The following is a 14267-nucleotide window of genomic DNA, read 5'->3' on the forward strand; positions in this document are numbered from 1 at the left end:
CATGTGTTTGGTTCACTGTTTTTAAAAAGATGGGTTTGAGAGAGGGGTATGAGATATCAAAATAAATTTCATTATTTCATTACTTATAAAGTTAAATACAATCTTAAAAAGATATATCTTAATTATCATGTTTAATTTTAGGTAAGTTGTGCTTATTTTTAATTAATACAAAATAGTAATATTTTATTTTATTTATTTTTAAAAATTATAAATTTACATTAACATTAAAAAATTTAATTTTTTAATCACTTATATTTAATTGTTTTTTGTTTATAAGTTGTATAATAACTTAAAATTGACATATATAATATATAAAAGTTTGATTCAATCAATGAATCAAAAGTATTTAAATTAAACAAATTTCATTCCAGCACTGAATCAAACACATGATATCAGGAATGATTTCTCAACCCCACATGAGCCTAAACCGATTCCTTATTCTAAACTCATACCGTCTTCTGAACCAAACGACCCCTAAATATAGATTCATGACTTATTTTTAATTTTTTTATCTGAATAAAAGTTCATATATTAACATTAAATTTTTATTTAGAAAAAAAAAATAAAAATGAATTGTGAAATTATATTAAATAAAAATCTTAAAATACGTGTCGATCACTCAATTTTATATGTTAATAATCTAGTGGTACGGAGGGAGTATTGTTTTGATTCAAATGATTTATTATTTGTGTTTATTATCTATTTCTAATGTTCATCAAATTGATATGATTAATAAATATAAATTTCATTGTATATATAATTGTGTCACCAAAAATAATTATGAAACCGGGATTTCACTTTTCCCCACCAATTATATTTCACAAAAATAGTCTTCTTCCGGTCATTTTGTTGCTAGAAATGAGTTGCTAAAAAAAGACTATTTAGAAATCAATTTTGGACATTTTAGAATATGGATTTTAATTTTAGTGACCATCACATATAAACCATTATTCGGTACTAATTTTTCGAAAAAAAAAACAAAAATTATATGTATTAGTGTTTTACTGGGATCCAAAAGTTTGAATGCAACAATTTCAGGTACGTTCTAAAGTGAGGCCATAGTTTTTGACCTCTCATTTTCAACACTTGCTTGCAGTTTATCTGTTCATCAACAATAATATCTCTACCTCCCTCCCTACCATTATACAATTGATCTGCATCTCCAACTCTCTTACCACAATTCCACCAGGATACATGGATACAGTACTAATCACTGGATTCATCTGCCTACTGCTAGCCTTTTCTCTCTTCTTTCCGAGAATTAGAGGCAAACTTCCTCCAGGACCTTACCCCTTGCCCATCATTGGAAATATACACAAACTAGGCAAGCAGCCTCATCTATCCTTATCTAACCTGGCTCAAGTTTACGGTCCAGTCATGCGTTTAAAATTAGGCCGTGTAACCACAATAGTCATTTCTTCATCAAGCACAGCTCAACAAGTCCTCCAAAAGCAAGATCTTGCCTTCTCTGGTCGTCCTCTTCTGGTAGTCGGTGGAGAAGTCTAAGAAAAATTATGAGCTCGTGTATATTTATAGCTAACAAGCTTGATGCAAATCAGCATCTACGAAATAAGAAGGTGCATGAGTTAGTTAACTACTGTGAGAAGTGTAGCCAAAGTGGCGAGGCTGTAGATATTGGTCGCGCTGCATTTCTAACTTCACTCAATCTTTTGTCAAACACTATGTTTTCAAAGGATATGATAGATCCGTATCAAAACTCGGAGGAGGGTAAAAAGTTCAGGGAGTTGGTGTGGAATATTATGGTTGAGGTGGGTACGCCTAATTTGGTAGATTACTTTCCTGTTCTTCGGTGGATCGATCCACAAGGTATTAATCGGCGACTTACTGGTTATACTGTGAAGCTACTCAAGTTATTTGATGGTTTGATAAATGAGCGTTTGGAGCTGAAGAGATCAGGAAACTCTAGTGAGAATAGTACAGTGGACGTGCTTGAAGAATTGCTAACATTAGTACAAACAAATGAGATTGACAAAACTCAAATTCAACACTTATTGGTGGTAAGTCACACACACACACAATTAAAACCCTAACTGGTTTGTTAGAGAGAAATCGTTTCTTTCATCCTTGGTGTTCATAGTACCTAATAACAGATTATCTGTATACTATATATCGTCTTGAACTTTTAGGTTACCGGCTCGACTAAAACATTAAGTTACCGGGAGCCTCAGTATGAATATCATGCTAATATACAAATATGTCCCCTTATTTGAAAGGCTCTGTTTGAGACTGAAGAGAATATCACAACTTCCAACTAGGACTCGTCTCTGACTCCGAGATTGTTGGGTCGAATGAGCTCTGTGACACCTCTTAAGTTAATGACTCTACAACACTTTAAGATATTAAAGGATGGTTAGGATGCATATCATTTTCATGAGGCAATAATACCCAGCAATCTAGGATTGTCAAAAATCCAAAATCATTAGAGTACTAATATACAATGACAGGACTTGTTTGTTGCAGGAACAGATACAACTTCAAGTACAGTGGAATGGGGGATGGCTGAGGTGTTAAAACACTCGGAAACGGTATTGATGAAGGCGAAAGCTGAGCTTAACCAAGTGATTGGAAAAGGCAAGATTATAAAAGAAGCAGACATATCTAGGTTGCCTTATTTGCAATGTATTGTGAAAGAAACTACAAGATTACACCCTCCTGCTCCCTTCTTAATACCACGCCAAGTACAAGATGAAGTTGAACTCTGTGGCTACTCTGTTCCAAAGAACTCGCAAGTCCTGGTTAATGCATGGACCATCGGACATGATCCTTTGATATGGAAGAATTCCTTGTCATTTCAACCGGAGAGGTTCATGGACTCCGAAGTTGACATCAATGGCCATAACTACGAGCTAATTCCATTTGGTGCAGGTCGAAGGAAGTGTCCTGGATTGCCATTGGCGATGAGGATGGTACCAGTCATGTTGGGCTCACTGATAAATTGTTTTGACTGGAAACTTGAAGGTGGGATTGCACCAGAGGAATTGGACATGGAAGAGAAGTTTGGGATCACTCTGGCAAAGCTACATCCGCTTCGTGCTGTGCCGATTCTGGTTGTGCCTTGATATTTATAGGCATCCTCTCAGATGAATAACAAGAATAACTCAATAGATCTACTCTAAGAAGAGGTGGCAAGGATGAGGGCCTCAACAATAAAAGACCCTATAATATGTACTTTTTTCTTAGATATATATTTATATTGGGGCTCTGATAGCGAGTGATCTATTGAATGATCCATTAAATAATAAATGCTGAGAGGTGTTTTTAATATTTGGAGGTTATTATGTTGTTAGAATTAGAAACTCCAAAATATGATGTATTAATTGGTACTGGAACCTAATGAACTACCGTTGAATACAAAGTTTCTTTTCTAAACTAACAGGGAACAAAATCTCTTCATAATTTTGTTGAAATCGAACAAAATCTGTTGATTTTTAGAAATTGACATAGCACCAAAGTTCATCATACTAGAAAGATACTCTATTATAAACAATTATACACTAATACAGGAAATGGCATATAGTGGTGTTCTACAAACTGCACAACAATTTGTCATAAGAATGGGAATTTATTGAATGTATCAATGTTGAGCTCTATTTCAACTAAAACTGAGATCAAGGGTTCACTTATGAAAGATAATGCAAATGGACTGTGTTATCTCTGGTTGTAGAACACGCAGATATAGAAATCACTAAAATCAGAAAACAGAAGAATGAGGACTCATGCTGGAGCAATGCAAACCTTCTTCATAAGTTTGAGTTGAGATGAGGGGAGAAAACTGTCAAAACTTCCTTGTAAACTGGTTTCTTAAACTCCACTGCCTGCAGAAAAAATGCAAAGTAAAAGGTAAACTGGAATAACAAATGCTTTTATAACCAAATCCATATCAAAAGTTTCAAGGGAAAGTAGAACCCACTCCATCAAGTACTTGTTCCGGTGACAGCCATGACCATTCTCCGAACTCAGGTTTTTCAGTACCATCACCCAGGAGATTTACTTCATCGTCCTTTCCAGTAAATCTAAAGAGGAACCTTAAGAATTTCAAGTGGAGAACTGTATCAAGATGATGACAGATGTGTGTGCTTTCAAGCAAAAAAGCCTTCTGTGTTTTCAAACATATGTTATATGCATGTGTGGTATATTACGAACTTCCTTTCAAATTATCATATGATCGGTCTTTTGGAAATAATTTGGTCCAACAATGTGACATTCATTTACTCATACAAAAACATTAAGAAACAAAGGCAAGACTCTTCTTGAAAATGAAATAATTCTAGTCTAGGGAATAACAGTTAAGATAAGGTCATTTCATCTGTGCCATGTGAAGTGTACCAGCTGAAATCTGAAAGGTATCAATCGCTAAATCATCTTTCATCTAACATGTTGGAGCATGAAATTGACAGGTAAAACATGTTGTTTCAGAATAAATTTATCAATTTAGGATCAAAATTTACACCTCTTAGTAGTTTTTTATCACTTATGCCTAATTCTTCCTGTCAGACTTTTTTCTGTAACTTTGCATTTCCTTTTAGAGAAAATTCACAGCTAACAATACATAGAAACGCAATTCCACTAGTCACATCTGAGGCGCCCCTCCAGCAGAAGAGTAGACACAATTTAATACATATATAGTAGTAACCAGATGTACTATTCAAAGGATAGAAACCCCATCAACTGTACTGCATGGAAAAATGATATTTGCAAAATTTGCTCAAGAAAGAACATGAGTCTGTATCAACAATCAAGTGTTTCTAGACAACTGGAAATTTCCTCATATGGACGAAGGGCCAGCACAAAGTAGAGGAATTTAGACCCAAGTACATGTACAACATTAATTTGTCAGAGAAAGGGCTTGGCAATGTATACCAGTATGCCATAATGGAGTTGGGTTGGTTTGGCAATGTACATCCTGTATACTCTAATGGAGCTGATCTGATGAAATAGTTGAATCAGCTAAAGACAAAACAAAACAGCAGTCAATGCTCACTTGTCAGTTCACTTGCTAGTAGGACTTCAGTTTAAAAGGTAATCTGTCCCAAATGTTTTGATGTGGGTCAGGGTGTTAAATATTAATACATAGCACTTATTGTCTCAATTATGTTTTTTAATCTTCCACCTCAGCACTACATTTTGGTGTCTGGATCTAATATACTACTCCATTTATCCGATGCCAAACCGAATTGAAGGTGCTAGCCCTATGACACTACAGTAAAACACATAACTCACCATTTCTGTGCTTGACCTTTCCAGTCTGATCCCCACTGGCGATTTAATTTTTCCCTGACTTCCGAAGGGAAATCATATGTCAACCAATGTGGTACCTGCATGACGAATCTGTAATTAAGATCATATCATGTTGCCTTGCAATTTTTAAAGGTAGCATTTCTAAACTGCACTTGTAAAATTAATTTTGAAGCAGTTCCAATTATTCATGTTAAAAATCTTTAATATTGAAAAAGAGGCCAAATGTTAGTTTAATATTGAGAAGAGCAAATCATTGCAAGGGTTCATCTGATGCAAGGAAAAAGGTACAAATTTTAATCTTGACAAGAGTTTCATGGAATCATAACTTTACCAAATGCAAGTTTACCCCTGATATGCACCGACAATTTTCCTTCCTAAGTTTCTCTTGCTCATAACATCTACTTGGACATATGATCTTCATATGTCCACTCTCCACTCTATATATATGCACAAAGACTTGCACAAGCATATTTAAACAGGAATTGATAAAATTAAGAAAGTATGACTGAGTGAGTGTGAGAAGTGGTATTAAGTCCTAGATTACACTAATCACTAACAACGGAAATCTTCAGTCAATCTATTACAGAACTTTAAGAAAGATGTATCTCATGATATGAAAAGTTCTGAAATTGTCAGTACATATCCATTACGGAAATATCACACATAATAACATACGTCTAATTTCTACACATTCTTTGTCATGTCTTTTCCGTTCGGAAATCAATTAAGTTGTGATCCTTGAGTTCAGTAAACCAGTGACATCAAACTTTCATCAAGAGGATAAAGCATATATATATATATAAGCAACTGTTACACCTTCAACCAAATCATAAGGTTCCCTTCACTTGGAAGAGATAAAATGATGGGAGAATGGTATGAAAGTTTTCCTAAAACAAGAAATGTAAAGAGAAGGATGTAGGTGTGAGACAAAACATATGAGAAGGATACAAATTCTTTATATTAAGAACTGTAAAGTATTTGTTCTAAGGAAGGCCCATTTATCTAAATTAAAAGGAATGAAATGGTGAAAGGAAGGCCCATAATAATAGTATGATTTTAATTTTAAACCTCTGCAATAACTTCTGCTGAAGTAACTCCAGTTTCTTCTCTGAGTTCCCTTACAGCTGCATCTCTTGGATTTTCACTTTCATCAATTCCCCCCTGTTGACTGGAATCATTAGACATGGCATACTAATTGGCATACTGTTGAATAACAAAGAATGTTTTTAAAAAAATATCGTCACTGTACATTATTTTGACTGATCAAGTTATTAAAACAGATGCTGATGGCAGAAGAGGTTGCAAGAGCACCGCATAAAAATTGACTTGCTCAGAAACTGCCTTAACTCAACAAATTGTAGCACTCAAAATTTTGTTATTTGTCTTACAACAAGTTGTCCAGCCATTGTCTAGACATCCTGACAACCTTGATGGTAGATTTTACATTTTAATACAAATTTGCTTTAAATTTATGGTACGAGTCTTAGATCGCCAGTTAAAAAGATAAAATTAATACAACGGAACTCGGGCTAACTCCACTTTCGTAGAATTGAAAGATTTGTAATTTAAACCACCATTTATTTGCTGCATGTACGATAATGAAACAGTTTTGACTTTTGACTATATGTCTAATATAACAGAGACATTCAAATTACATGTGACCGCAAATTGCCCTTAAATAAGTAATGAGTAAATTAGAATATTATAAGGTAATGCTAATTTTTGGAGCAGATAAAGGTTGAAGAAACCCAATAACTCAATCATATGGAAATGTGAACTCCATGATTTCCATTCCTAGCAGAAAATAAATTCAGTAAACAGAATTCACGATTCCATATAGAACTCTGTGGAAAGACTAATCACTTATCAGGTTACAGGTATTTATGTATAACCCTCTACCAGCACTTTGTGGATTCAGGATTGATCCCTTTATGCTCATATATATAAGATAAAATACAAGCTACTTCCAGGATTCAAACCGTGATCAAACAGAATACTCACAAATCTAAGTCAAACTCATAAACATAAATCAACAATGTACCGATCCGACCACTTAATTACAACAACATATAAGTTCAAAAATATATTAAACGTAAATGAAATCCAAATTTCTAACTAAATACCAGTCAAATAGCTTAATTTTACCTGCGGCATCTGCCATGATCCCGGTATATCCAGCCGCGAAGCCGAGAAAATCTACAAAATCAACAATAACAAATCACATTAGCGGCTACTTCTCTTGTAAATTAACAAACAACCCCATTTACTTTTCAATTTTGTATCTCTCATATTATTCTTTTGAATTATACACAAGTGACCAGTACAAAAACATATCAACAAAAACATTTAATTATTACATAATAGAGCATATTATATAAACACAAAATAAAAACCTCCGTACAGTTTCATTAATAAATATATCAAGTTAAAACAATTAACTTATCGAAAATTAATTTATCGATAGGATAAGTGGCAAATACTGAGGGAGGAAAGAGTTGGACCTTGTTATTGGAATTGATGAGGCAAATACCGACGTTTCTTCTGTAGCCTTGAGGAGGAGAATCCATGGATAAGCTACTTATTCTTCTTGTTGATGATCGATTGGTGTTTTGATGTACTTTGGTTTTTGATATACGAAAAATAGAGTTTATTATACATACAGATACAGCCATTTGTGTCAATTTTTATCCGAACATAAAATGTCAGATTGCGAATTTAAATTATTCCCCCAATTTCATGTCACTTGGTGAGCCAGCCAATCATGGATAGAATATTAAATTATATCGCCAAATTTTAATACTATTTGAATTCTTCTCATATTTGAATATTTGAATTTCGTTTGCAAATATTTTATAAATACACAATTACTTTTGAAAAATTATCAAGTCCACTACAGACGAAGCAATATATTAAAAATAGATTGATTCCTTCGGATTCTTCATTCCTCCCTGTCAAAAATGTTGTAAACGGCATCAAACATTCATGGGCAATACAAGTTTTTAGCAATTACGAGCTACACTGCGAAACTGCTAACTTGTAAAATGAATAAACAAACTTGTTTATAAAGAGGCCAGATACCGACTTCTGTTAAAATTAAAATGGATAGACCTGTAAAACCATATTCATTTCGCTGCCATCCAGGAGGTTTCCTCCCATCAAACAATATTCTACAAAGAACCAGGCATATGAACCATCATGATAACATTCGCACTAACAAAACATGTTTGTCGCACTAAACCGCAGAATACATTATATTTACTGTTCACCAGTCAAGTATATTGTTATGAAACAACCAAAAGCTCTAATACATCTCTAATTAGATGACAACAGATGTGCTCGAAGAGAAAATTCAAGCTGTCTTTCTTACTAACATTAACAATATAATGGATGATGTAAAGGTAGACCAATACTTGATGAAAAAGTTCTTTGCTGGCCTCTTCCACTTCTGGTAGCCTGCCGAGTACATGACTTTTTCTTCCCAAGAATAACCGCCGCAGGAACATGTGTTTCCTTTTGTTGGTAAAACTGTCACAAAGGATCGTTTATGTTTGTTAGATATATATTAAGAACCAGTAATAATCATTAAATTACATGCAAATATAGAGGGAAAACATATGTATAATTTGGTAAGGTATATTGACATAGATGTCGTGGGAAAACCTCAGAAGTTAGAACACTAATAAATGGAAAAAAAAAGAGAGGTGCTAGACATGATATAAGAAAGCATGGATGTTTTCAGTGTTCCACGAATTATCTCTCAGGCTCCCAGCTCATCTATTGATCTTAAAGCCACCAGTAGCACAAAAAGATATTGGTACACATTTCAATAAATTAACTACGCCTCATTTTGAGAGGGAGGGGAAGCGTTAATAAGATGCACAGGTAGCAGTATATCCTTTGTGTGTGCAATGACCCCCATCTGTAGAACGTGATATGATTATCCAACTTAAGGTTGTCCGCAATCAGATCGGATGGGTTTTCAATTAAAAGGATCCAAATGAATTTTTTTAATCAAATTGGATCGGGCTTCTAGAAACTAGATAACATACATAATGTCACTGGTAACAGCATACCCTTTTGTGGGTGCTGACCTCCACACGTGGAACGAGATATAATTATCCAACTTAAGGCTGTCCATGGATTGGATCGGCTTTCAGTTGGGTTAATCAATTCCATTCTTTTTATCAGATTGGACCGGACTTCTAGAATCTAGACAATATACATACTGATTTATATCTGATTCATTTGTTAATCAGATTATAGATCTGACAAATGACCAGATAAGCTACATTATAAATAACAAAACTAATCAGGCTATACACTTGTTATTGACCATGGTCTCTGTTCAGAAATTTCCCCATAATAGTCCAATTTACGCATCATGATTTCTTTCCAAAAATACCACCGTAATCTTTTAGTAATTCATTACTGAAGACCCAAGAAATCAGCTTATAAGATTCTAATGCCAACACTAACCCAACCACCACTTTCTACTAATTTTGTGAGAGGCATGCCTGCTCACGGTTAACAAGTAGACACCAGATTTTCCAATCAGATGTTTACATGATCAGACAATGGGTAATCCATATGTGAAACACTTCATTGGATACCTAAAACAGGGACTGGGTCTTGGATTAGATATTTAAAGAGTTGAACATGAACAAAAATTTTGGGTATGCTGTATGTAGATCCTGATTCCGTGGAACTATTAAATTCTCCCTTGCTGCCCTCTCTATGAGAAACATAACCCATTCATCAAATAAAATAGTACAAGTCGAAAGGAAGCCGACAAGAACAACTTGTCCAACAGATACATGCGCTATAGATGAGATGAGGTAATCGGAAATGGGAAAATAATGGCATAATGTAAAAGCAAAAACTGAAGGCGGAAGGGGATTCAATAGCTCAATTCCCTTGTGTTCCTAAAAATAAGGAAAAGTGCCATCTCTACAGTCCTACACTACATGATCAAAAACTATTCTCCAACTGCTAAGCAAAAAAAAGGGGTTCGGGGAACTTGATTATTGTTTTTTAACTTCTTATATTTGTTTCTTTTACTACTTTCGTCTTTCCCACAGATTGTCTCATTTGCCAGTTCGTGCATAAAAAAGTTCAGGTTTGGTCCACGTATACGTCCAATGAATTAATGATATAAATTTTTAGGATGATATGGCATTAAATTATAGTATCAAAGTTCATACCACATTTTCATTTTGTGTAACAATAATTAGATAAGAACAAATACCACTAAACAGTATGACTCTTTACGTGTAATAGAGGGAATAATATGTGTGAGTTGGTAAAACATGTAGGGAAGCAAATAAAAAAGATATAAAAAAACAATAATGCTATAATAAAAAGATATTTATCATTACCGCTATACAACATATTGTTATTTGAAGTTATTTTCCATAACACAATTACTATTTCCAAAGCTCATTTACCTTATTGTTGGAATTGCTAAAGCAAATCAGCAAATAATGGCAAATACAAGAGAAAACTAAAGGCAGAAAAAAGACATCTAGTAGCTTGGTTTCCATTATATTGAACAAAAAAGGCCTCCGCAATCCACTACAAGATTAAAATATAAATCTTTAACTGCTGTCAGAAAACGAGGTTCCAAGAACTTGATTGAGGTTCCTATTTTCTTGACTTCATTTATTTAGTATCCTCCCTCCCACACATATCTTCTCATTTGCCAAATTTGTACATAACAAAGATCAATTTTGGTCCACATGCAAGCGCAATGATAGAAGTTCATAGGATGACATGACCCTGGAATCATAGCACTAAATGATAGAAATGTATAGGATGCCATGACTCTGGAATCATAGCACTAAAATTTTGACAACACCTTAATTTGTGTTATTATTGACTCGAGAAGCAATCTTTATAAAGAACAAATACTACACAACAAGTTACATGTAAAATTCTACAGATAGAGGGATTTATGTGCGAGTTTATAAAACATATGTGGAAGCAAATAATGTAAGTAAAATAATGCTGTAATCATAACGTTTAAATATTCTTTTATATCACCACTGTGCAGCACATTGTTATTTGAAGTTATTTTTCAATTACATCCATAATTTTGCACAAAGCAATATTTACCTGGAAAACTCTAGCCAGGGCTGACTTTTTCTGCTTCCGCTTTCTCATCCAATAATTGTGCACAGCTTCAAGAACCTCCTTTCTTTCTAGATTCATTGAAAGATCAACTGCAACTCTGACGTCAGAATAATCATGTTGCCTGCAGAACAGACCTTTCTCAAAAGAGTTAATTATCTGCTCAAAAGCAACAGTTGACACATGCTCATCGTCATCGATTTGCTTATCTTGAAAAAACTCATTATTGAACTTATCAAGCCAGAGTTCATCATCACAATCCAAGTCATAGTTTGCAGTCCCCTTCACCAGTGCTCTAGTCAATTCATCATCTTTACAGGTGATGTATGAATGTGGTCTTTTGAAGGAACCACGACTGCTTAGACCGTAGCTTGGTACTTCATGCACCCCAGGAACAGGAATGCCGTACACTTTAGGAGACTTAATATTGTGTTCAGCACATGCTTTATAAAGCTCTTTAAAGATCAACCAATCCCTCCTGTTAGGAAACTCTAGCCTCCAGCCACTATCACAAGTCCATATAACTGCATGAGTAATTCTGTTGAAACTACATGTCTTCATAACCGGCTGCACCATAACGTCGTATCTCCTTGTGCCATCTTTCTCAATTGCAACAAACCACTGGTTTGGATCTGATTTTACCAAGTTAAAAGTAGCTCCTTCTTCCCTGTAACATCTATCTAATTCAATAACCAATATATTTGCAAAGCAGGTGGAAGTATCAATATTCTCTACTAATCCGGCAAATGGAGATTTTAATTTTCTGACTTTTGTAATGGAATTTTCTACAACAGGACTAATATCCTGCAGACCAGATTCTAAAGAAGAGCATTGGATGGTATCACGTCCGAGAGACGAACCACTAGGCAGAGCACCTTTTGTGTTCTCCATGACCAATGGCGAACACATTCTACCCTTCCTCAACCTAAGACTTCTCCTTTTATGGACACCAAAAGAGCCAAATGTACAGCTAACCGGAGAACCATCTGTACTCATTTCATCTATCCTCTCATAAACAGCTCCCCCCGCTTTCTCATCAACGTCCGTTTTAGCTTTTACTAGACTCAAAACAAAACCATCATCCAACTTCCCATCATCTTTTACTACTGATGCCTCCTCCACAAACTTTTCACTCAACACCTTGTTGTCCTTGGCCCTAGCTTTAGTACGTCGTCGTTTCTTTCCAATCTCTTCCAGTTGATCAGTCCACACCCGCTTTCCTGACCGCAAAACCTTAAACCCTCTCGTACTCCTCATTCTTACAACTGGCATCCACTCCTACTTCATAGGCAAAAAAGTTTCTCCCAAATCCCAAACAGATTAGTACCCCCTAAATTCACCAATTATCTGCTCTGCTCACACAAATTCACCTGTAAAGCATCTCATATCATTAACTACTATATGACAAAATTCAAAATCGACAAACTCAATATTATAGTCAAACACAAACTCAACGCCTCCGTAAGGCATTTTAGCATCTCTAAATAATTTTTTAAAAAAAACTATTTCCATACATGCACAAACCAACAAACTCGACCGCAATTATTTATAATTCAAATCAAACTTGGATACATTAACAAGTAAGCATCTCAAATCAACACAAGTAAGCACGTACACGCACCCACACACGCACACACTCATACAATTACGTTCCAAACAGAACGAATCAAATTTAGTCAAAAACAGCCAGTAATTTCAATTGGCATACTATCATCTGAAATCGATGAAATTCAAATTCGTATAATTACAAATTCAGGTAAAAAAAACAGACTCAAACTCCAACTATAACAAATTTATATGTAATTACAAACCTAGGTCAGATTCAAATTAAAACACACAAACACACACACTAATACATATATATAGACTACACACAACACGCAATTACAAGAACAGAAATGAAATGTAGACTCAACGAATTTCAAATAATCTCAACTCGTAGACGAGTCAACTCAGTCCGAGTTAATAAACTCCCAATTATAATAACAATTAAAAGCAGAAAGAGTCACCATTCATAAATCGAAAGCAGCAAGAATTAATTATGTAAAGATGTGTATATACTACATACATACCTTAACGAGCGAGAATTAAGATGAAGATAGGCAAGGATCTGGTGTTGAATTGTATCAAATGGCAACAGAGAGAGAGAGAGAGAGAGAGAGAGAGAGAGAGAGAGATTTGTTGGGGGAGTGTTGGGAAGGCGACTAGGGATACTTTTTTTTAAAAAAAAATTGTTGAACCCCTTGTGTAGTTATTTTACGTCGAGACTTTATTTCGAATTGCTGTTTTAAAATTTAAATTTGAATTATTTTTAATCGCATGAATGTCGCGTTGCTTCTCGTGATTGAAAGTGGAGGAAGGGTGTATGATTCGAAGTGAAAAAAATGACATTTTTACCTCATTTTGCCTCATCCATTACATAAATACCACTTTTTAGGATTGATGGGCAATTATACCTTCTCAATAAGTCTTTGTGAAATGCGTAATAAAAGAAATACCCAGCCTGATCGAGTAGAGAGAACCATTTTCAAATTTCTCTAGTTTTTTGAATTTATTACATTAGTGTTTAACGGTTCTATGGGGTTTTCGAGTGAAATTTGAATTTCGGGTTTAAATTCAAAACGAATTCAATAATTTGACATTTATCACACATATATTTAAACCTATTGTTTAGCGAATTGTCTCATCCTCTGCTAGCAGCTAGCAGTTGTTGTTTTTAAAGGACATTGACAACAAGATTATGATGTGAAAAAAGGCGAGATTGTCAATTACGATTTGTGGTGTCGGTATTCGATACAGAGAATAAGATGAATGATGAATCGTTCTATTCACCACCATTTCGCGGTACAAAATCGAACCAACAGATATATAAAGCATTTAAA

At 34.6% G+C, this 14267-nt stretch overlaps 2 protein-coding genes and 1 pseudogene across 2 annotated transcripts; 1 reads left to right on the forward strand and 2 right to left on the reverse strand.

Annotated features, from left to right (window-relative positions):
- Positions 1–1021: 1021 nt before the first annotated feature.
- LOC141707204 (geraniol 8-hydroxylase-like) lies at positions 1022–3355 on the forward strand (annotated as a pseudogene).
- Positions 3356–3480: 125 nt separating this feature from the next.
- LOC141707205 (nudix hydrolase 26, chloroplastic-like) lies at positions 3481–7984 on the reverse strand. Its single transcript, XM_074510246.1, has 6 exons — positions 7761–7984; positions 7405–7455; positions 6328–6420; positions 5242–5336; positions 3932–4046; positions 3481–3836 (listed from the first exon to the last, which is right to left on the reverse strand). Exons 1-6 carry the CDS (start codon positions 7929–7931, stop codon positions 3762–3764), a joined length of 600 nt encoding a protein of 199 aa, XP_074366347.1. The 5' UTR covers positions 7932–7984; the 3' UTR covers positions 3481–3761.
- Positions 7985–8445: 461 nt separating this feature from the next.
- Positions 8446–13660, reverse strand: LOC141707203 (uncharacterized). The gene is made up of 3 exons (XM_074510245.1): positions 13458–13660; positions 11371–12755; positions 8446–8784 (listed from the first exon to the last, which is right to left on the reverse strand). Exons 2-3 carry the CDS (start codon positions 12655–12657, stop codon positions 8632–8634), a joined length of 1440 nt encoding a protein of 479 aa, XP_074366346.1. The 5' UTR covers positions 12658–12755; positions 13458–13660; the 3' UTR covers positions 8446–8631.
- Positions 13661–14267: the final 607 nt, after the last annotated feature.

The sequence above is a fragment of the Apium graveolens genome, chromosome 2, assembly GCF_009905375.1.
Source record: "Apium graveolens cultivar Ventura chromosome 2, ASM990537v1, whole genome shotgun sequence".
Classification (NCBI taxonomy): domain Eukaryota; kingdom Viridiplantae; phylum Streptophyta; class Magnoliopsida; order Apiales; family Apiaceae; genus Apium; species Apium graveolens.

Coding starts and splice junctions, on each gene's coding strand:
- LOC141707205 (XM_074510246.1), bottom strand. CDS start 7,931: ATGGCTGTATCTGTATGTATAATAAACTCTATTTTTCGTATATCAAAA. Junction 7,456..7,760: donor TCATCAATTCCAATAACAAG/GTCCAACTCTTT, acceptor TTGATTTTGTAG/ATTTTCTCGGCTTCGCGGCT. Junction 6,421..7,404: donor GATCATGGCAGATGCCGCAG/GTAAAATTAAGC, acceptor TCCAGTCAACAG/GGGGGAATTGATGAAAGTGA.
- LOC141707203 (XM_074510245.1), bottom strand. CDS start 12,657: ATGCCAGTTGTAAGAATGAGGAGTACGAGAGGGTTTAAGGTTTTGCGG. Junction 8,785..11,370: donor CCCTGGCTAGAGTTTTCCAG/GTAAATATTGCT, acceptor CCTTTGTGACAG/TTTTACCAACAAAAGGAAAC.